This window comes from Hoplias malabaricus, chromosome 16, assembly GCF_029633855.1.
Source record: "Hoplias malabaricus isolate fHopMal1 chromosome 16, fHopMal1.hap1, whole genome shotgun sequence".
Classification (NCBI taxonomy): Eukaryota; Metazoa; Chordata; class Actinopteri; order Characiformes; family Erythrinidae; genus Hoplias; species Hoplias malabaricus.
Window position 1 is genome coordinate 939,620 of NC_089815.1, and position 21,283 is coordinate 960,902.

The 21,283-nt window shown below is 45.2% G+C and overlaps 1 protein-coding gene across 1 annotated transcript in view; it reads left to right on the top strand.

The window, feature by feature from the left end:
* Positions 1 to 206: 206 nt before the first annotated feature.
* abhd17c (abhydrolase domain containing 17C, depalmitoylase) overlaps positions 207 to 21,283 on the top strand; it is a 45,510-nt gene continuing 24,433 nt past the window's right edge. Inside the window, exon 1 of the mRNA XM_066648195.1 lies at positions 207 to 1,841. Within this exon, the coding sequence (XP_066504292.1) occupies positions 1,357 to 1,841 (485 nt within the window). The 5' untranslated portion in view covers positions 207 to 1,356. The remainder of the gene's footprint in view (positions 1,842 to 21,283) is intronic.

Genomic DNA, 21,283 nt, shown 5'->3' on the forward strand with positions numbered 1-21,283 from the left:
GATTCATATATGTATATAATTTATAAATATATAATATTTATAGCTGATTGTTTTAAAGTGGGCTGTATTAAGCCAAGGCTGCATTTTGCGTGACAATTTACATTAAACGTATTCAATAATACGTGTGTTTATTTGTGAATACTAAAGGCCATGAGGAAAATTCTTGTTCGTAATGTTTTGCCTGTGCAGTGACGTCACCGCGGGCGGGAGTTCCGCTCTGAGCGGAAGCTGGGAACGAGGCACTGGAGAGGGAAATGGCGGCTCGCAGTGGGAGCGAATCGTTAAGGTTTAAATGAAGAGAAAACGCGGCTCTGAGCGAGAAATCGTCACACGTTCAGTCGGAACAGGGGTCTGCGGCGGTGCGGGGGCCTCACAGGACTGAAACCCGGAGGGGTGGTTTTTGAAGGCGGGAAAAAGGGAGAGAAAATAAGAGCTAAACCTGAGCTCCATCTCAGCGCTGCTCTCTGGCTGTTTACCTGTTTATTGGTTTATTTCTTTGTTTATTTGTGTGATTCAGCCTTCTTTTCTGACTATAAGTGCTTAGTGCGCTGTTGTGAACTCTTGAAGGAAAGATAACTAGCCTCACTCTTTGTTGTCTTGTTTATTTGCTGGTGTATTGAAAACTAGCAGCGTCAGGGTCCTTTTTACTGGATTATTTACTTGTTTGTCTGTTTACGTGTTGGTTTAGCCTTCTGTTTTGACTTTGTATGTTCAGCTAAACTGTAAAATCGTGAAGGAAAGAGCCTTTGACTTTTGTAAGACTGAAAGAGAAAGTTGGGCAGCTCACAATATCTGTGTCAGCACATTATTTATTTGCTTTTCTCTTTGGTAGCTTTTGCTCGATTCGTGGCTGTGAAGGCATTTGAAAGAGAAAGGAAAGGTATTTAAAACAGCCGTCAGTACCTTATTTGGTTTTTAGTTTGTTTGCTTCTCTTCGACCTTAATCTGTGCTCAGATAATGAAAGAGAGGACTACAGCTCTGTTTACTTGTTTGTTTCTTAGTGATTGATTATATTTGCTGTCTGTGGTTGTCGTCATTGACGGAATATCTCCAGCTTTAATTCCTTGATGCTTCGTTTGTTTTTTTATTTGAGGAGAATATCTTCTCTACTTTGGGATTTAAAGCTTTTAAATCTCATTTCTGATTTCGTTAATTTGTTATAATTTAATGGTTTCCAGTGTTATTTCAGGACCAGGCTCAGGGATTTGTCATAAAACAGTAAAGCAGAGTTCACCAGCTGATCACAGCCGTTGTTTACTTATTTATTTGTTTATGACTGTAACCCAGGTGCTCTGTTTAGTTTAACCCCCCTCAACTGTCCCTTGGTACCACTTTAAAGCCTGTGTTTGGTCCCCATGCCCGAGCGTGGCCCCAGGATGAGCGGTTTCTCCCTGGGCGAGCTGTGCTGGCTGTTCTGCTGCCCGCCGTGTCCGAGCCGGATCGCAGCCAAGCTGGCGTTTCTGCCTCCAGAGCCAACGTACACTGTGCGTACGGCTAACGACGGCTCGTGCAGTTTGCACCTGACCGAGCGTGCCGACTGGCAGTACACCCAACGCGAGCTGGATGCCGTGGAGGTGCTGAATACACGCACCAGCCGTGGAAACCGTGTGACCTGTATGTTTGTGCGCTGTGCCCCGGCCAGCCGCTACACGCTGCTCTTCTCCCACGGTAACGCAGTGGACCTCGGCCAGATGTGCAGCTTCTACATCGGCCTCGGCTCCCGCATCAACTGCAACGTCTTCTCTTACGACTACTCGGGCTACGGCGTCAGCTCTGGAAAACCCAGCGAGAAGAACCTGTACGCTGACATCGAAGCTGCCTGGCAGGTGCTCAGGAACAAGTGAGTGACGGATTAATGATTTGGAGGGGTTTATAGGGTGAGACGATATGATCCACCAGGGTATAACTCACTAGTTGTTTTCAGGAGCCTGTATCGTGTTGTGAATTGTATCTTCACACCATTCCTAACTCTGAGGCCTGTTTGGGGTTAGTGTGGTGTGCCAAAGTTCCGATAATGGGTGACTAGATCTGGATCACAAACACCACCCCAGCTCCAGCTCTGCTGCCCACCTCCAGAAGTTACATAGTGCAAGTTCTGCAGTGCTGACCCCAAAGTAGTAATAGGGAGAATAGAGCCTCTATCTTTGCTACTCTGGGCTCATCATTGCAGAAATTGCAATATGTAATTTCCAGAGGTAACCAGTCACCTCCCTGCACCTCTTCCATCTCCTTGATCTCAGGACAGTGCTGTAAAAGTGAATTACACTCTGCAACTCTAAGGGAATGGGCGGCACGGTGGAGCAGCAGGTAGGTGTCGCAGTCACACAGCTCCAGGGGCCTGGAGGTTGTGGGTTCGATTCCCGCTCCGGGTGACTGTCTGTGAGGAGTGTGGTGTGTTCTCTCTGTGTCTGTGTGGGTTTCCTCCGGGTGACTGTCTGTGAGGAGTGTGGTGTGTTCTCCCTGTGTCTGTGTGGGTTTCCTCCGGGTGACTGTCTGTGAGGAGTGTGGTGTGTTCTCTCTGTGTCTGTGTGGGTTTCCTCCGGGTGACTGTCTGTGAGGATTGTGGTGTGTTCTCTCTGTGTCTGCGTGGGTTTCCTCCGGGTGCTTCGGTTTCCTCCCACAGTCCAAAAACACACGTTGGTAGGTGGATTGGAGACTCAGAAGTGTTCGTAGGTGTGAATGTGTGTGTCTTTGTTGCCCTGTGTAGGACTGGCGCCCCCTCCAGGGTGTATTCCCGCCTTGTGCCCAGTGATTCCAGGTAGGCTCTGGACCCACTGCGACCCTGAACTGGATAAGGGTTACAGATAATGAATGAATGAATGAATGAATGAATGAACTATAAGGGAGCGCAGGAGCAAAAATACCAGTTCTTACCTAGTGTTGCTTTGAAGGAAGACTTCGTGGTATATGCGTGTCTACAGACATCATAAAACATTCATGGACCAAGACGTCTCAACCTTTCCAGCCACCTAATGGCACTAAATGTCACTCTCAGTGTGACTATCATCCACCTGTGTTGTACAGTTTTGACCGTACAACCTTTAACTGTAGTGTTAAGAAGAATAAATTAGCTTGTGTTTTATGTGCCGGTCAAAAATAATTATCCACTCACTGCTCACACAGTTTCCATAAAAAGTGTCGGCTAGAGGGCTTTAACACCCCCCGGCATTAAGCAGTGGAGCAGTTTATCTCTGAAGTGGTGTTAGTGACCCTTTACTAATTCTCCAGCATTAGCACCTGACCTCACTGATGCTCACTGGGCAGTATGCCATCAGATCCTCACAGCAATGTTGCGACATCTAATGTAATGCGTTCCCAGAAGAGTAAAGATGGCTACTGCAGCAGTAAGTGGACTGACCTTCTATGAATTCCCTTTCGTTTTCAGGAGAAATGCTGGGTAAGCAGGTGGAGGTGCACGCGTTTGGAACTCCACTGTAGTTGTGTTCAAAACAAAGACTGGAAACCTTTGAATCCCATTTGAATAAATTAACTCCGGCCCTGTGTTTTTGCTCAGAGTGCAGTTTCGTGTTAATCTGTTTTTTAAGCTTTACTCTATCGCCACCTGACACCTTTTCTGCATCGTTTCTCTTTCCGTGAACGTGCCAGGTTTGCTCAAGGCACCTTAATTTACTGTGAAGTTTAAGCCTGCCCCTAAGAGTCTGACTTTGAGCAGATTTGGGCGCTTTTTTAGTCTGTTGTTCTCAAGGCCGTTGTTTATTAGTTTACCCGAGGACATACAGTGGCCGTTAAGTGTGCAATAAATCCTCCAGTTCTTCAGTCCTTCGTAACAAAGGAGTGGATTAGCTTACAGACATGATGCACTCATCACAGCAGTCAGCAGGACTTCTCTGTTTCTCTGAACCAGCGTCGTAAGTGTGACACAGCGTAAACAGATTATATCTGGCTGTAGACACGACCCAAAAACTCATATCTAACCATCTTTACTGGTATGATGCCATGATCTGGACTGTGTGTGTGTGTTTGTGTTTGTGTGTGTGTGTGTGTGCACCTATATATAAATATTCATTTTCCTTTAAATAGTGTAATAATTAGGTTTTGGTGCCTCGGGCTAAAACATTAAATGTGGAAAGAACTATCAGAATAAAAACCTGGGGTTTTGTGGATGCTTTTTGCTTGTTTTTGCTCCATTTAACGAAACCTTATTGGTGCTTTAACTCACTAATACCTTAATATTTGCTGATATTATGAGTTAACTGGTGTATCACTCGAGCGTTTTGAACGTTGGACTGTATCTGATCTGGATAAAGATCTTGCGTTAGTAGCATTTTTCTGGATAAACAGGATGATGTGTGTTTTTTTTCTGGTTAAAGTTTGCACAGATGAAGAAAAAAATTCTATGCTTCTATGTAATATATAACCAAAGAAGAACGAGGCAAGCCTAGTGTAGCCAGAGCGTCATTAGCCATGTAGCCATTTTCACAGAGTGTTTCTAGCGTTTCTATAACAGGAAAAGCCCAAAATCTCTTGTCATTGAAAGGTCTGGGGAAGCTTTGGCGCTTCATGCCAATGTCTTTGTTTATACGGGAGGTCCTCTGGTTACGGCAGTCCTGAGTTATGATGTTTTGTGGTTACGACACATCTCCCATTTACTGTATGAAGCCTTGTTAAGTGGTTTTGCGTCGTAAACGTCGTAACGTGAACTTCGTGTTTGGTGTGCGCGGAGCAGTGGAAGAATACACGGTTACGTGGCTCGGGACCGAGGAGGATAGGTGTTAGGATACGATAAGTGCTTACAGTATGTTATTTACGTACAGTATGGACGTATGTTCTGACATACACCGAAAATCGGTTTACGACGCGACGTAGGAATGGATCAACGTCGTAAGTTGAGGACCCCCTGTATGCTGTTTTTATTCTGTTATTGTGTTCTACAGAAAATACGGAGGAAAAAATGAGCACAAAGGTTCGTTCATGATATATATCACCGGCATCAGTGTTTTTCATGTTCATTTTATTTAAAAATAAATACTAGATGATCTACCACCAAAGAACAAAGACCTAGAACGTTTTGTTGATTTTAAGAATAAACAGTTACTTATTTATTCAGTGTTGCAGGTTAATGCTCTGTGGAGTTTTATAAACACACTGACGCCACAAAATGTCTCCCCACTACTCCCCTTTACAATATTTCAGTCAAAGACACATCCTGAGTTTGTGAGCTAGCCAACCCCGAGCCGAGGCTCTGACCAACGCGCATGGTGTCGCGCCAAACGCAGCCCCAGAAACACACACAAACGAAGCGTCTTCCCGTCTATTTTACTATTTATTTATGTCACCTGAAACGCGCCAAACGGTTCCAAATTTAGTTCATGAACTGGAATGTGAAGTATGGCTTTACTAACAACAGAGGGTGTAGTAGCGCTACATGATGAGAGTGAAGGAACAGTTCTTTCTCCTCCCTCAACATCCATGGCCGAGGTACCCTTGAGGAAGGCACATAACCCTCAACTGCTCCCCATGGCACTGGGATGACTGCCCGTCGCTCTGGCTGTGTGCATGTGCGCTGACTGCCTCTAGAGTGTGTGTGTGTGTGTGTGTGTGTGTGTGTGTTCTCTACTGTGGATGAGTTAAATGCAGAGGCACTATTCTTGCATGTTGTGCATTGAGAGTAAAAGCACATTTCAATTTATTATAATTAATTTTGGTAACGATGCATAACATTGTCTTTATATATATCCACAGTCAACTCAGAACAGTACAATGAAATGGTGACATAATTACTACAGTCACTAGGATGATAATAATACTGCTGCCTATTTTTAAACGTGTTGATTTAATTTCGAACAGATGTGAGCGAAGGTTGCAGGTAATGGCTGAAAATGTTCACTAAGAGCTCGATGCTGTTTACGTTTAACCTTGAGGGAGAGGATTCTAGAGAATGGACGCGTTAGTCATTTTTGAGTGCCCCCTCGACCACCCCGTGTTTGAGCAGTTGAGTGCTTTGTCTTCGGTCCTGTCCAAATGACCCACATGTGCGTCCCTGCTACAGTTACAGCAAGGTTTCTATTAAATTTTTAAGGATTTCACATCAGAACGTCTCATCCCCAGATGTCTCTTCATACTCTCCACTCTCTTTGAAAGCCACTTGAACGCCCACAATCCACCTTTCACTTACCCCATGTTTGTCTAGCTCTTAGCATTGGAACTTGGGCACTTAGAGTGTAATTAGAGAGCGTAGTGCTGCCGCTCTTTGGCAGGCTTTCCCAAGTCATTGCCTCAGCGCTAGAAGCTCTTCCCTGCTGGAGGATGATCTGAACGGTTCGACAACAATGCAGCATGTGCGTGGAGACGCATGCAATCAGGTGGTGATAGGGCTGGGCGATGGAAACTCGGATCCATGTCTCTATCTTCTTGTATCTGGACAACGACCATGTGATTTCAGAGTATACAAATTAAAAGATATATATATGGAAACTCATACCATTACTTCTAGCGGACCATCCCAGTATAATATATATAATGTAATAAATATTATCTTTAATTTAGTCGTCCAGATATTATTTGGGTGGTGGACTATTCTCACTACCGCTTTCAGCCCCTGTTCCTTTAAATGATGATGAGCCGCTCGCTGTTCACCCCGACCCCGAGCGCACAGCAGTGAGGAGCGAGGAGCAGAAGCTCTGGCTTTTAGCCGTTTTCACTCTGTTCTCTTTCTTCTCCGTTTTTACTCAGTGCTCTCGTTGTCTGTTTTGCTGCATTCACCTCGTCTTTGTGCTCTCGCACAAACACGGGTCCTGCGCTGTGATTGGACAGGCTCATAAGTGGGCGGGGCAATACGTTTTTCTGGATGGTCTGTGTTTTTTAGTGGGCTCCAGTTCCCTATATTAACCTGAACAGGCACCGGACATGAAATTTTTCTTTCCCCTTGAAAGTCATCACACCCTTGGCATTAACATCTGAACAAGAAGCACAAAATGGGTTTTATCTGAGGGTTTAATACGTGTTGGAGGCTTTCTGACCTTTACGCTTCCACATTAGTGGTGCTGCCTCGTGCTCTGGGATTTATACTCAGCCATTTGATTCATATCGGTGTACAGGCATCGTGACTAGGCACAATATCTTCTATTAAAAAATGTGCTCCCTCTGTCCAATGGGAATTTGATTCTACTAAACTGAGACTAATTGCTATGGCTGTTTGGCAGACGTGCCCCTTTTAACAAAGGCTTCTGACTTCAGCTCCTGTGTTCTGGTAATTGTCTTTTAGTCGAATCATTCAGGACATATGTTCTGATTATTGCTTCTTGTGATCTGTGTCCTGATGTGTGCGGTAAACAAAGCGTTGTTGTGATATTCCAGTGAAATGGAACATATTCTGCCCGATTTCCACAAATCTCCACAGTTCTGTTTCTTAGTGAAACGTCTGTGACCTGCTTTGGTCCGAACCCCACGAGCCCCCTGTGTAAACAGCCCTGTTCAGAACACCCGCTTTCAGCACCTGTTCCTTTAAATGATAATGAGCCACTCACAGTTCACCTAGACCCCGAGCGCACAGCAGTGAGATGCAGAAGCTGTTGTTTTTAGACGTTTTTGCTCGGTTTTCATTCAGTGCTCTTATTTTTTGGTGAGTGTCGTGTCTGTTTTTGTTGCGCTTAACCTCGTCTTTTAACGTGGCTCCAGCGCTGTGATTGGACAGACCCAGACGTGGGGGCGGGGCGATTCACTTGACGTCAGAAGCTGAGCAGTTTCAGAACAGCTTGATTTATCCCATGTTTTATGACTTGAGCACATAGACTGAACAAGGGATTTATTTTTCCCCTTTTATGTCCCCTTTAATGTCGTCTTAAATTCTTTCATTTTGTATTGTTTCCTCTGTGTCATTCCTAAACAGTGAATAAGCAGTTCCACATCGACCATACAGCAGGAGAAAACAAGCCCAGCCTCTTAATGATGTGTAGAAATTAGAATAATTTCGCTCCCTTTGAAACCAGCCCAGATGAGTTCCCAGAAAATCGATTTTACTTTGAGAGAGAGGGCGTTTTAAATTGATTGGCATCTTCTGGAGTTGTTTACCGAGTTGCATAACTCCATGGCAATTGGTTTTTTTTCTAAGCCATGTCCCAGGTGTTGCTCCTGCTGGAGACGTGCGGGATCCGAGGCAGTACCCCACGTCCTTCGGAGAGGGATTTCACAATCTTTATCCTTCGCCGCTGTTCTTTGAACGCTTCGGCGGCGAACCCTGAGTTACGGGCCTGTTTATTGGTCCGTGTGTATCCATCCCTGCCGGTTAATCTCACTCCACAGCGCTTGCCTCTCTTTTCCTTGTGAGGTCTGTGGGAGGACGGAGTGAGCCGGCTTTAATCAGCGAGAGTTCACAGGTACGATTCGCCGGATGAGCTCGAGCCTGCGACTTACACGCTTCGCCGCTCTGACGCCTCCTTTCCCCATATGGGCTTAACGTGTATTTCAGTGCGTTTGGAAGACGTGCAGAGATTTCTCAGGCAGGTAAGCTACTGTAAAAACCTAATCAACCGTCCAAGATCCAAAGAGTTCCAGGAACGCTTCAGTGAAAAATCAGATTTACTCAATTTTCCACTTCAGATGTAGGTCATTAGCCATTTGGTGTCCAGTGATGTCCATATTAGGCTTCTTTAGTTTATCTCTGGAGAGATGAGTTTAATGTTGATAACATGCAATAGACAGCAGTGCACACCTATACCTCTTTATTACATACAACCTCAGAACATCTCTCAACACCCAAACCAGCCCTTCTTTAAAGTCAGACAGACTTGACCTCAATCCCATTGATTTTTGAGTGTCATTTTACCCCTGGGAGCTGAGTTACAGGGTGTGATGGCTGAAATCTCCCGCTATGAATTGGGAAGACCCTTCGAGAGCCTGACGCGTCATCAGCTTCTCTGCCAGTCTGCAGTGATATCAGAGGAGCTGAATTGAGATTCAGAATTGGCAGTTTTTTCTTTAAAAGTTCCAGTTCCACATTAAACGTAGTAGACTCAAGCGCTTGAATGTAATTGAGGCATCTGCTAGTGATGTTTTCTGCTTTGTCTAAAGGAGAAAATACAGACATTTGTGGGTTTCTTTGGTCAATGCGCAGCGTCTCACCAGGCGTCATAACCCTCCATTTGGAGCATGACTCTGAAGTATCTCATACCCCTCGATCCAAACAAGAGACTCCCCCCCCCACAGGGGTAGGGAATTCACCCGTGTTCATGTGGTTTAGGGCTAATCCTATAAAAGACTAAACGTGTTGCACCAAATTGTGAGCCCCATGCAGTTAAATAAATGGTAATATCCGACCGATAAAGACACTAAGTTGGTAGTGTTTGTTGCAGCGTAAACAGAAGACTAATGACCACGGACAGCTCAAGTTTCTGTGGTCTGGTGTTTGTGATAATTATGGCAGAACCGTAAAATGGAACATTGTGTTTTATTCTTGCATCATTACGATTCTTACAGCATGATATACATTTCTATTTTTTAAACAGTAAAATGGTGCTGCAGCTTTGATCAGCGCAGCTTGCAGAAGCAGTAGGGCTTGGCCAAGGTTCACAAAAATATAACCGAAGAAAACACAAAACTCTCAGCAGATTTTCGGTTGCGCTGCCTGCTCCGATGGTGGACAGGATGTCATTGTCTGCTCCAGTGAAGTGTAGCCTAATTTATAAGCTCTCATAGACACGGTTCCTGGTGAGCCGTCGAGTCCAGCCTCAGACAACAGTCTCAGCAAGCATAATGTCTCTCTGTCTACTCTTCCGTCCTCCACCCATCCCTCGCTCTGTTTCCCTCTCACACCTACACATCGATTTCCTGATGTCTCTCTTTCCTTGCTTTCCTGATCCTTTTATGCCTCTGTCTTCTTCTAGCTTCGATTAAATCCGAGGTTTGGTCCAGGGCTGGAGAGTTACAGTGTGGCACTTGTTTAAACGGCTAGCATCTAGGAGCCGTGACACACGGGGCCCTCTCGCCAGGTTATCGCAGGTTGGAGTCCAGGTGATGCCTCAGCTGTCAGAGGCTGGGAGTCTTGGAGAGCGCAACAACTGGCCTTGCTCTGTGGGTGGGTGGGGTCAGTGGTGTTGCGTCGGTGGCAATTTAAGAAATGAGCGGTGGCTTGGCCTCTACCCTTCTGAGTCTGGTGGGGTAAATTCACTGAAAATGTGGAATAAATACTTCTCTCAATAAGATGAATACAATTTAAGTATTGGCTGTTAGTGTCGTGCCTCTAATCTCATTGTTGAACTCAGAATAAAGGGACTATGATATATTACTGATTTATGTCTCTGTGTTGAACCTACACCATAAGCAACACTTTCCCTCTCTGTCTAAACATCATTATTACTGTCAGAGCCGATCCTGGTAACTCATAACATTTAATAATGGATTGCCCTGTAGATGTTGTCCAGACCGACCCCGGAATAGACTCCCCTTACGGTAATGTATATTAAAGAATGGTTTCTTCTGTCACCTGTGAAGTTACCGTTTTGGTTCCATTACCTCTGTAACCACACACAAAATGGCCTCATAAAACACACATTTTCTTCCCCGTCTTCTTCCCCCTCCTTCCTCCCTTCTCCAGGTCTCGAACGTGTCCCACGTCGCAGCGATTTCAGAGCCCTCAGGCAGCGCAGGTGTCTTTTCTGTGCAGTGATTAGTGCTCACAGCGCTGCTGGAGAAGCAGAGATTGGGCTAATCTTAGAGCGGGTCAGCTCTCATTAGACCTGCCGAGGCGGTGCTGGACTTCCCGCTCGACTCGAGCCACCTGCGCCCCAACCTCAGGCGGAGGAAGACTCTGCCTTCTGCTTGATTCTCTGAAAACGTGCGCAGAAATGAATAACCCGGGCGCAAACAGGCTTGGACGTGGTGGGCGGCGTTTTGATCGAGGCACTGCAGAAGTGGCCGGATGACACTGACTCACCCGTATGGTCCACTCGCTTCTCTTTATTCTAAAATCATAAACAAAACGGCTCTCAAATCTGCACAGATTTCAAAGAGCTGCTACTTTAGTTCTAGGTTTGGGGCTTTGAAACCAGAGCAGCGAATAATAAACTCTTATTCTTCACCAATTAACACTGTGCAAACTGCTGTGTGGAGCTGTTAAATAACCTCGCACAGACTTGTGGGTCGTGTGGTGTGAGTTGTGTTTCTGACGTTCACCTAAAATGAATTTCCCAGGATTATTTTCACCGTGTTAAACTGCATGTCATCTCCAGACACCACATTATTGTAACAAACCGAGCTATAAATGTGCTTCAATCTACACAACATCTAATATTGCTGTCTGTCTTGTTGCTGAGGACCCAGACTAAAGCAGACGAGGCATAGTTGCATGATGATGCCATGTTTATGTAATAAGCCTATTGCTAAACTCTGATATTTTATTGCTCATGGCTCATGGCTGATGTCTGTGCTGCAGCACCCCATAAATACTCAATAATGGCACATTGTGACACTGTCCTGTGTCATTAGCCATTAGTGTTTGGAGAAGTCGGACAAAATGGATTCCAGCTACATTTGCTAAAGCAGTGAGGAGCAGAAGCTCAGGTTTGTAGCTGTTTTCGCTCAGTTCTCTTTCTTCTCCAGTTGCTTTTTAGATTTCGGCAGCGAGCAGAAGACGATGTGTATGGTCTTGTTTAACAGTGTGTGTGTTGGTAGGCACGTTGATTTGAACCTTTACCATCAACACCCTTCTTTGCAGTGCATTGCCCTGCTCTGGTTTTGCCCCATGTTTGTTTTCATCTGTTTGCCAGACCATAATAGACAAGGCAATAACGGCATCACTTTCAGCCTCGCTGTTTTGCAGTCTGCTGGGATCGACGTGACCTGTGGCTGACAGCGAGGTGCAATAAAGAGGGATGTACAGCAGATGTAAGAGGTTGTCTCTCCGCTGTAAATCAAAGTCTCCTAAATGTTTACACGTGAAGGAGCTCTTTAAAGAGGCATGCGCGGTCAGAGGTTGTTCTCTTAAATCAGTCGGTCTCGACACAGACGTGATGATTTTACCAACGCTCGTTCACCTGCTCAGACCGCGTCCAGATTCTCCACTGTGATTAAACTCCAAAGGCTTTCCACCTTTTGATGTGAATCTAAGAGAATGCTAGGCTTTGGCACAGTGAGTGCAGCCTGTTTTTGGGCTTCGGTGTGATTTGTCAACCTGCCATAGTGTATTTCCACTTTCTCTGCTTGCCTTGTAAACCTTGTAGAGCTGTCATAATAATGAGAAACTCAGTCATGTGCAGAACATAAAGCAATTAAGATAGACCTCGGTGATGAATCAGCAGTGGGTAGTTGGCAGTTTTTCATAATGAGGCTTGTTTCAAAGGGGACATATGAAAAAAAGTTCCCACATTAATGTCTCGATCTGGACCCCACCAACTCACACACTGTGAAACAAGACCGCCCAGTCAGTTTTTGTGGGTTGCCCAAGTCAGAAAAAATGTGATAAAATGAGGCGTTCTGATTCTGCTCTGCTTCCGAATTCAAGTGCAGAGACTTTAGAATGGCCCCGCACCCTCGTCTGAGTCTGTCCAATCACAGCGCTGGACCCGTGTATATGTGAGAGCACAAAGACGAGGTTAAACTCAGCAAAACAGACACAACGAGCGCGGAGAAATAAGAGCACTGAGTAAAAACGGAGAAGAAAGAGAACAGAGTGAAAACGGCTAAAAACCAGAGCTTCTGCTCCTCGCTCCTCACTGCTGAGCGCTCGGGGTCGGGGTGAACAGCGAGCGGCTCATTATCATTTAAAGGAACAGGTGCTGTTTACACAGGGGGAGTTGAACAAAGCAGGTCAGAGACGGTTCATTAACAAACAGAACTGTGTTCACTTTTGGAGAAAGGGAAGAATATACATCCTTTTAAATGTCCTTCAGCTGTTACTTTTATAGTCAGTAAGCACCTCTCAATCCATTTTTCAGCATCAGGTCTTAAGCACTAAACATACAGCAGCTAAGTATCTGTTTTTACTGTTCCTCATTTTGTTATTTCTGCAGGTGACTGGCTTCTGTAGGTGTTCATCCTCCCCCATGACCTCGAATCCCCAAGTACACTAATCGTGAAGAAGGTTCGACACCTTTAACCACGTCCTTAGCTCAGCTTTTTGTTCATATAATGTTTGCTAATGAATATTTGCAGAAGAAATGAGTTAAGGAAAAGTGGAGCTCTGGTTGTTATCAGTCAGATGGGCTTAATTAAAATGCCCTTTTCACCCACAGCCACAAACATTGAACCGTGTCAGCGAGGGGATTCATTTATTCTTGAAAAATAATTGTGGGAGTTAGTGTGGAGTGTACACGGCGCATGCTACTAATCCCACACAGCTGGGGCAATGCGTTAAGGATGATTCGGACGCTGGAAACAAATTAAAACCGTCACTAGCTCGTGTCTTCATTTTTCCATGTCACCTGCCGTCACTGCTAGGACTTTCTGTGGATACACACCTCCACATTGTGCCCTACCCCCACATTCTTTCTTAAGTAAGAACTGATCCGTGGTAAAGTGCAAAGGTCAGTTTTTATGATGTTGGTTTACTGCTGCAGAGTCTGTAAAGGCTGAGGGTACATTCCCCACGCGGCTGCATTCACTGAACGTTAATGTTGGAGTTATTAGTACTTTTAAATTCATGAAGCACACACTGAGGGGCGTGTCTTATGAAAAAAAAAGTCACTCATTCAGCGCAAGTGCGTGTTAATACCTGGATCTGGAGCCCACCAACCCACACACTGTGAAACAAGGCCAACCAGTCAGAAAACACGGGTTCTGTTTCTGACGTCAAGTGCAGAGACTTTAGAATTGCCACGCCCCCTCGTCTGAGTCTGTCCAATCACAGCGCTGGACCTACATTTGTGAAAGAGCAATGTTCTTTGTGTTTTTTTCTGCGGAAAAATAAGTGTTTTACAGAATGAAGGGCTTCGTAATTATGCACTGATCTGAAACAGGAGTGTTAGAGCGTAGAAGACACACACACACACACACACACACATCGAGCATCTGGTCTCCAGGACTCTAGCTTTGGGTTTGGAAGAGGGCTGCATTTTGTTAAGCTGCGAAAATAGCTGTTCCATGCTGCACTTGTTTGTATCTGACACATTCAACTCGACAGCAGAAGTAAACAGAATGACAGATTTGCGTGGAGCTGCGACACGAATGTAATCAAATCCAAGCTGTTAGTTTAGAAATCCCACTTTAATAAGTGAAGAATAGTTATTTAATTTATTTTTGATTATGACAAGTCTCATAACTCTGTTAATAAATGCACATTCCAGTTATTTGATGTGGGAGGGAGGAATGCATCGTGCAAACTGCTTTAAAAAAATCCCTCCTCATAGTGCTCTATCTATCTCTCTCTCTATCTATCTATCTCTCTATCTCTATCTATCTATCTATCTATCTATCTATCTATCTATCTCTCTCATGAAATAATTACAACTAGGTGTCAAATGTTTGTGAAGATGTCCAGTTGTCAAAGTTAACGTTACATGGTTAAAAATAAATCACAGAAAATAAAACAAAATCAGTTACTGATACCTTTAACTTTTATTCAGATTCTTTAAAAGGAACACCATATGAAAAGTTCAGTGAGTTCGTGTGTGCACGTTAGTGTCGGAAGCCCACCAGACGTCGAGTGCAGAGACGTTAGAATGTGAGAGGTTAACGACGAGGTTAAACTCAGTAAAACAGACACAACGAGCGCGGAGAAATAAGAGCACTGAGTAAAAACAGAGAAAGAGAACAGAGTGAAAACGGCTAAAAACCAGAGCTTCTGCTCCTCGCTCCTCACTGCTGTGCGCTCGGGGTCGGGGTGAACAGCGAGCGGCTCATTATCATTTAAAGGAACAGGTGCTGAAAGCGGGCGTTCTGAACAGGGCTGTGGGGTTTTGTCCAGAGGAGGCAACAGATGCTTCATTAAGACCCAGAACTCTGTTAAATGTTCCTTTTGGGGTTTTGGACCCTGTCCTGTGTCACTGACGATTATGGGTAAGGGTCATTACTCACTTTCTTCACCAACTATTTGTCCATGACTCATTTTCTTTCCCTTTCCAAACCAAGACAGGTTGGAATTTTGTGTTTCTGTGAAGTGTCTTAAAAATAGATGCCTTAACACTCTCTTTGTATAAACATTGATTTTCTTCGTCAGTCGCAGGGTGCTCAGATTCATCCACAACTTCCTTCCAAATCACAATAGTTTTATTAATTTTTATCACATTTTTGAACACCTTTGAATGAAAAAGGGCCACAAAGAAAAGGCAAATGTCTCACATCAGCTCTCCGGATGTGTTAATGTGATGGGTTGTTTTATGTAATTTAGTTTGATGTTTGAATTAAACGTTTCCGTGTGTGGTGAGATGCAGCTGGACAACATGTGGTTCACTGCTTCTCTCTCAAGCTCATGCAGGGACACCCACCTCCCACCCCTCGCACCTGCACCCCCTACAGGACACTGGAACCACTAGTAAATTGTACTAACCTTTTTACAGATCAGACTGTTTCAGTTGTATTGATATAAACAGCGACTCCAGTCTTGTCTGATGGAGTGCGTTGGAGGACCAATGTTGACAATGCTCAGATCTATTTTGACTGTGGAATGGTTCTGCCTCAAATTAAGGTATCTCAGTGGGCAGCGTATTTAAGGTGTCTAAGAATTGGGACAGCCTTCATATCTGTAGTAAACAGCTCATTAGTTTTGGGGACAGACCCACAGTTTCACAACATTAATCCACCAATCTCCTGCGTATCTTTTAAGGTTGTGTTTGAGTAAGACACGGACTGTATCTTGTTGGTGGTTAAAGTTTAACTCGTCGAAGTTTCTTTTCATGTTGTTAATGCTCTCCTCTGTCCAGACGCCTCAAGACGAATTTTCTCAACAACTGAGACACCTGAGATACTTGGTTTGTTTCGCATTTACAGAACCAGGGCTGTGTACAAACACTGGACCTTTTTCCAGCATTTGAACGGAACAAAGAGTGAGGAAACATTCTCTGAATTGTTCTCTTTGAACGTCATCTTTAAACTTGCATTGACCACAGGTTCATATTAATGAACCCTCATTTTTGTAGTGAACGTCTTGAGGTCCATTTCAAACACAGCACAGTTCCAGTCCTGAGTCTCATTACTGCACCAGCACCTTGCTGCCAGACGCAGAGCAAACACAGGACGGAAAATGGGATAAAATTCAGCAAAATAATTGCATCCATTTTTTTGTTTTTTGCTGCAGTTGCTGCTCCAAGGGCAGCGTTTGATGTGTGGCTTGATTTATCGCGAGTCTGCCTGTCCTTGAGAGATCACTGGAAGGTTTTGTGGTACTTCAGTAATTTAGTGTTTACAGACTGGAAGGGCAAAGTCTTCGCTGCAAACGCCTGTGTTCTGCTCCCAAGTCATCAGTTGGTGGCGGGATTGTTTTGGAAGTAGCTCAACATACTTCCTGCATTTCAGCCTTTTCTCCGTCCCCTGGCTGCGGTTTACCTTCCCTCTCTTTAAGAATGCCTGGGAGCGTTTGACTAAGTGCTTCGGTAATGTGGAGTAGGTCTGTCGGTAAAGATTTCTTGCTGATACAGCCTTAAATGTCAGAAGCATTTTGTATAAAATGTCAGCAGAAGTTCAGCAGAATTCGCGAGATTACATCTTGTTAAATGTAGCGGGGCCGTGCCCTCGTTCTCAGGATGCATTCCTGATGAGTGATTGAATGGATGAGTGCCCCTTTCTTGCAGCTGATCTGCACGATTGAGCATTCAGAGATGGCAGAGTGTCACTTCTACTTTAAGATACCGACGCTAAAATCAATCCAGGTTTTATTCATAAGAACACACTAAACTTGAATAGTGTAATTTAAAGAAACATCCGTGACCTGCTTCGGTCCAAACCCCACGAGCCCCACAGCAGTGTTTTCCCCTGTGTAAACAGCCCCTGTTCAGAACGCCCGCTTTCAGCACCTGTTCCTTTAAATGATAATGAGCCGCTCGCTGTTCACCCCGACCCCGAGCGCACAGCAGTGAGGAGCGAGGAGCAGAAGCTCTGGTTTTTAGCCGTTTTCACTCTGTTCTCTTTCTTCTTTGTTTAGCCTTGTCTTTGTCCTCTCACATGAACACATCGCTTTGATTGGACTGACTCAGACAAGGGGGCGGAGCCATCCTAAAATCTCGATGTAGCTCTGATGTCAGTGCCCTAAGATGCTCATGCTTTGTAGTAGTCTTGTTCTGCGGAGATTCATATGTTGAATAATGATGCATTAGGAGTCTGACCCAAGGACTTCAATGGTATAGAAATGTGTTCCAGCTCGAGATTGGAGTCAGTCCGTACTCTGCTGTTTGGAAGGAAGTGGTCTGACCCTTTCTGCTTGTCTCTGACTCGTTGCCCAGTGGTTGATACTCATCCTTCAATCTTTTGGCAAGTCCTGCCCATCCTTTATGCTTCATTGAAGGTTTTCATGTCTCCTGAACACCGGGAGCATCCGTCTTGTTTTTATAGCCGATGAATTAGTGGCTTTCCACTGAGCCTCTGGTAAACACTCCAGTCTGTATCCATTTGATAATCCAGAAGTGTGTTCAGTCAGAGAGAGAGAGAGAGAGAGAGAGAGAGAGAGAGCCTTACTTTTCAGGGTAAACCTTAAGCATTGGCAGCAGTGTGCAAATTTTGGCCTAAAATCATCTGCAAATGTTTGCATTGGCTAAAAGGACTGTTTCGGAAAACAGTAACTACCGTGTGTGCCGTTCATCCCGCAGAGCCAGACGTCAGCCCACTCCTCCGCTGAAAAACACTCCTCTGTCTTTCCGCACACGTGGCCTGGGCCTCATATTGTTGTTTTGAAGGGTATGGTGATTCTTATTAGAGTGGTGGTTTAGTCAGCACGCTACAGACGGCCTTTCTGTGCCAGGTTCAGTACAGCGAAGCCAGTCCCAGCGCTGGTTTGGACAAAGCCATCCCTCATTGCCCGAATTACGTCTATGGAAAACACCACATCTTTAGCTTGTGTGTGTGTGTGTGTGTGTGTGTGTGTATGTGCATACTTTCAGTAGCTTTCCGCTCAGGGAAAAATCAACATGGGGCAAATGAACTGTGCTAAACTTCGCCTGCTTGCCATCTCCCGAAGGAATGTCGTTTTCCAAATTGTTTTTGTGATCAGTTCCCGATGGGCGGATGGGGAAATCGTTTGGTTGTTGTTGTTGTTGTTGACCACCGCACGAGACATTTCCATCACTGACCCCCAGCTCGTCCAGCAGTCAGCAGGGTCTGTGGTCTGTGGGTCAGACCCTGATCCGAAAAGCTTACCTGCTTGATAACTGCGATCGGTGATCATTAGGTCTGTGGCGACCCGTTTGTTACGTGAGAAGCCAGTTCCTTCCCATACATGTGTTTACTGTTGGAATAAAGCTGAAGGTCTCAGTTCAGGAGTTCAGAAAAATGTATAAATGAAACGTCTTTGGCAGCACAGTTCTGTTCTGTTGTGTGCGGACTGACTGTGCTGCAGAGGGCGCTGTCTCTCCTGCTCACAGGAAGTAGCTAAGGTTTTTACAGAAAGTCTGTAGAACTGGAGCTAGTCTGGTTTTTGTTTGGTTTGTTTTTGCTGACCTCGGTGCTGACGGACATGTTTGTTTACAAAAGAAAGTCAGCAAGGATTTAGCCGCTGGCTCGGTTCTGTTTCTCTGGTCGCTTTGTTGTGGGGCATTTTGGTGTTTATTTATTTACTTATTATATTTAAAGCTATTTTATGTTCCAAGTTTTTTTCTGTAAGTTTATTGCTCTTTAAAGAAGTGGTGTTGCATCATTGTGCTGTTGTATTAACATTGTATCAGTGGCATACAATGGTCTTAAAATCACTATCGTTTATCAGTTATTTATTCTCTCTTTCTCTCTCTCTCTTTCTGTCTCTCTCTTTCTCTGTCTGTCTCTGTCTCTCTCACTGTCTTTGTCTCTCTCTCTTTCTCTCTGTCTCTCTCTCACTCTCTCTGTCTCTCTCTCTCACTGTCTTTGTCTGTCTGTCTCTCTGTCTCTCTCACTGTCTTTGTCTGTCTGTCTCTCTGTCTCTCTCACTGTCTTTGTCTCTCTCTCTCTCTCTCTCTGTGTCTGTTTCTCTCTCTCTCTGTCTCTCTCTCTCTCTCTCTCTCTCTCTCTCTGTCTCTCTCTCTTTCTCTCCTGTGTCTGTGTGTGTGCCAGGTGCATATTTACTGTCTGTGTTTTCTGAATTAAGCACCTTTCCCTGGGGATCGCATAAAGAATCCGAACTTGCTCCTGAAACAGTGCCTCTGCCTCTGGTGCACATTACGGCTGATAATGCCACGCTGGCGTCTGGGATTCGGGGGATAAATATTTTCCTGTTTGGGTTGTGTACCTTGTTTTGCCTTCGGAGAATTCACATTGGTTGTCTCCATGACACGTCACCTCAGCCGAGTTCACGAAGCACGAGGAATGTTCTCTTTTCTTTAGTGTTGTTGTATGTTCTCCGTGGCTCGGTCCAGTGCTTTGCCCGGTATTCGGAGCGGTCTTCCTCCGTTCTCTGCCTCTGGAGGAGTTGGATCATCTGTGAACAGTGTTGGAATGTCTTGATTGATCTTCCAGATTAGTCACGTGTTCCTCCGTTTGTTTTCCCACATCCTCGATCGCCTCCGTATGTGTTTGTGTTTTAGGACGGCGATGTCCCGACTGCAGGAAAAACAGCCAAAGACATGATTGACAAGTCACCCGTTTAAAAATAAACCTCACATTTCTCTCAGCTCACTGGGCAGCTGAGGTCATCAAACTGTGGAGGAGGCGAGGATGTCCTGGCAGTGACACATCAACATTGGGGATATTGTTTTATATATAAACACTTAAGTGTGTTTGTGGAACACATACGGCACACTTTGTTTGTAGGCATCGCATGTAGCCACACACCTGCACACACTCGCTGTCTACTTTGTCAGGTCAGCATTCTGTGGCCATTTTATCACCAAAATACTGTAAACATTACTGACGCGAACAATAAAACTGATTATTTATAGACGGTGGAGAGAGGGAGGGAGGAGAACAGAGTAAATGGGAATGGTTGGGAGAAATGTGGAGGGTGCTACAGAGTGAGTGTGAAGTGTGTGTGTGTGTGTGCACATGTGTGAGATAGAGAGAGAGAAAGAATGGGAATGCTGGGGAGGGAGGGAGATATTTGAGAGGCTTCCTGCGTTCAGATACCTGATAAAGCTGCTGTTGTGGTTTGTAGAGTTCAGAAATTTGGCCTGACTCTCTCAGTACATTCCATACTCTGTCTCTCTGTCTCTCTCTCTCTCTCTCTCTCTCTCTCTCTCTCTCTGTGTCTCTTTGTGTGTGTCTCTGTCTCTCTCTCTCTCTCTCTCTCTGTCTCTTTGTGTGTGTCTCTGTCTCTTTCTCTCTCTCTGTGTGTGTCTCTCTCTCTGTCTCTCTCTCTCTCTGTCTCTCTCTCTCTCTGTCTCTCTCTCTCTCTGTCTCTCTCTCTCTCTGTCTCTCTCTCTCTCTCTCTCTCTCTGTGTCTCTTTGTGTGTGTCTCTGTCTCTCTCTCTCTCTCTCTCTCTCTCTCTGTCTCTCTCTCTCTCTCTCTCTCTCTCTCTCTGTCTCTTTGTGTGTGTCTCTGTCTCTTTCTCTCTCTCTGTGTGTGTCTCTGTCTCTCTCTCTGTCTCTCTCTCTCTGTCTCTCTCTCTCTGTCTCTCTCTCTCTCTCTCTCTTTCTTTCTCTCTCTCTCTGTCTCTCTCTCTCTCTCTCTCTCTCTGTCTCTCTCTCTCTCTCTCTCTCTCTCTCTCTCTCTCTCTCTCTCTCTCTCTGTCTCTCTGTATGTGTGTGTGTGAGAGAGAGACTTTATTGTTCGCCAGCTGGTTTCATCTTGCGCGGGGTTAGCCCTGAGTAAAGCGGAGCCAGAGTGAGGGTCAGATATCGAACACCATTCCACTGGCGGTGTGACCCAAACACAGACCTGACCACCAGGGTTGGTCCGCTCAGGTAACAGTACCACAACCCCTGCACGCAGCCAGCAGCTGAGAGACCAACACCGAGCACAGAGCAGCTCTGGAGCAGCCTCCTTTTAGGGCAGAAGCTCCTCCTGAGGTGTGTTGATTATGAAGAAGCTGCAGTTCGCTGTAGCCTCGAGCTGAGATTAGATCTTGTTTGGTGTTGGGAGGACACAGCCCCGGAGATGCATCCTTGAATACTTTTAACTTGTGAGCAAGCCTCATCTGCGGATGTTCATGGATACGATCGCACAAGCCTTTTTTATTAATCAGCACTGGTGAATCGCTCTAATGCCTCTGTTAGAATCAGTATATTGTGTTTCTGTGATAATTCAGTTCGAGGCACCCCAATGCATTAGGAACATTA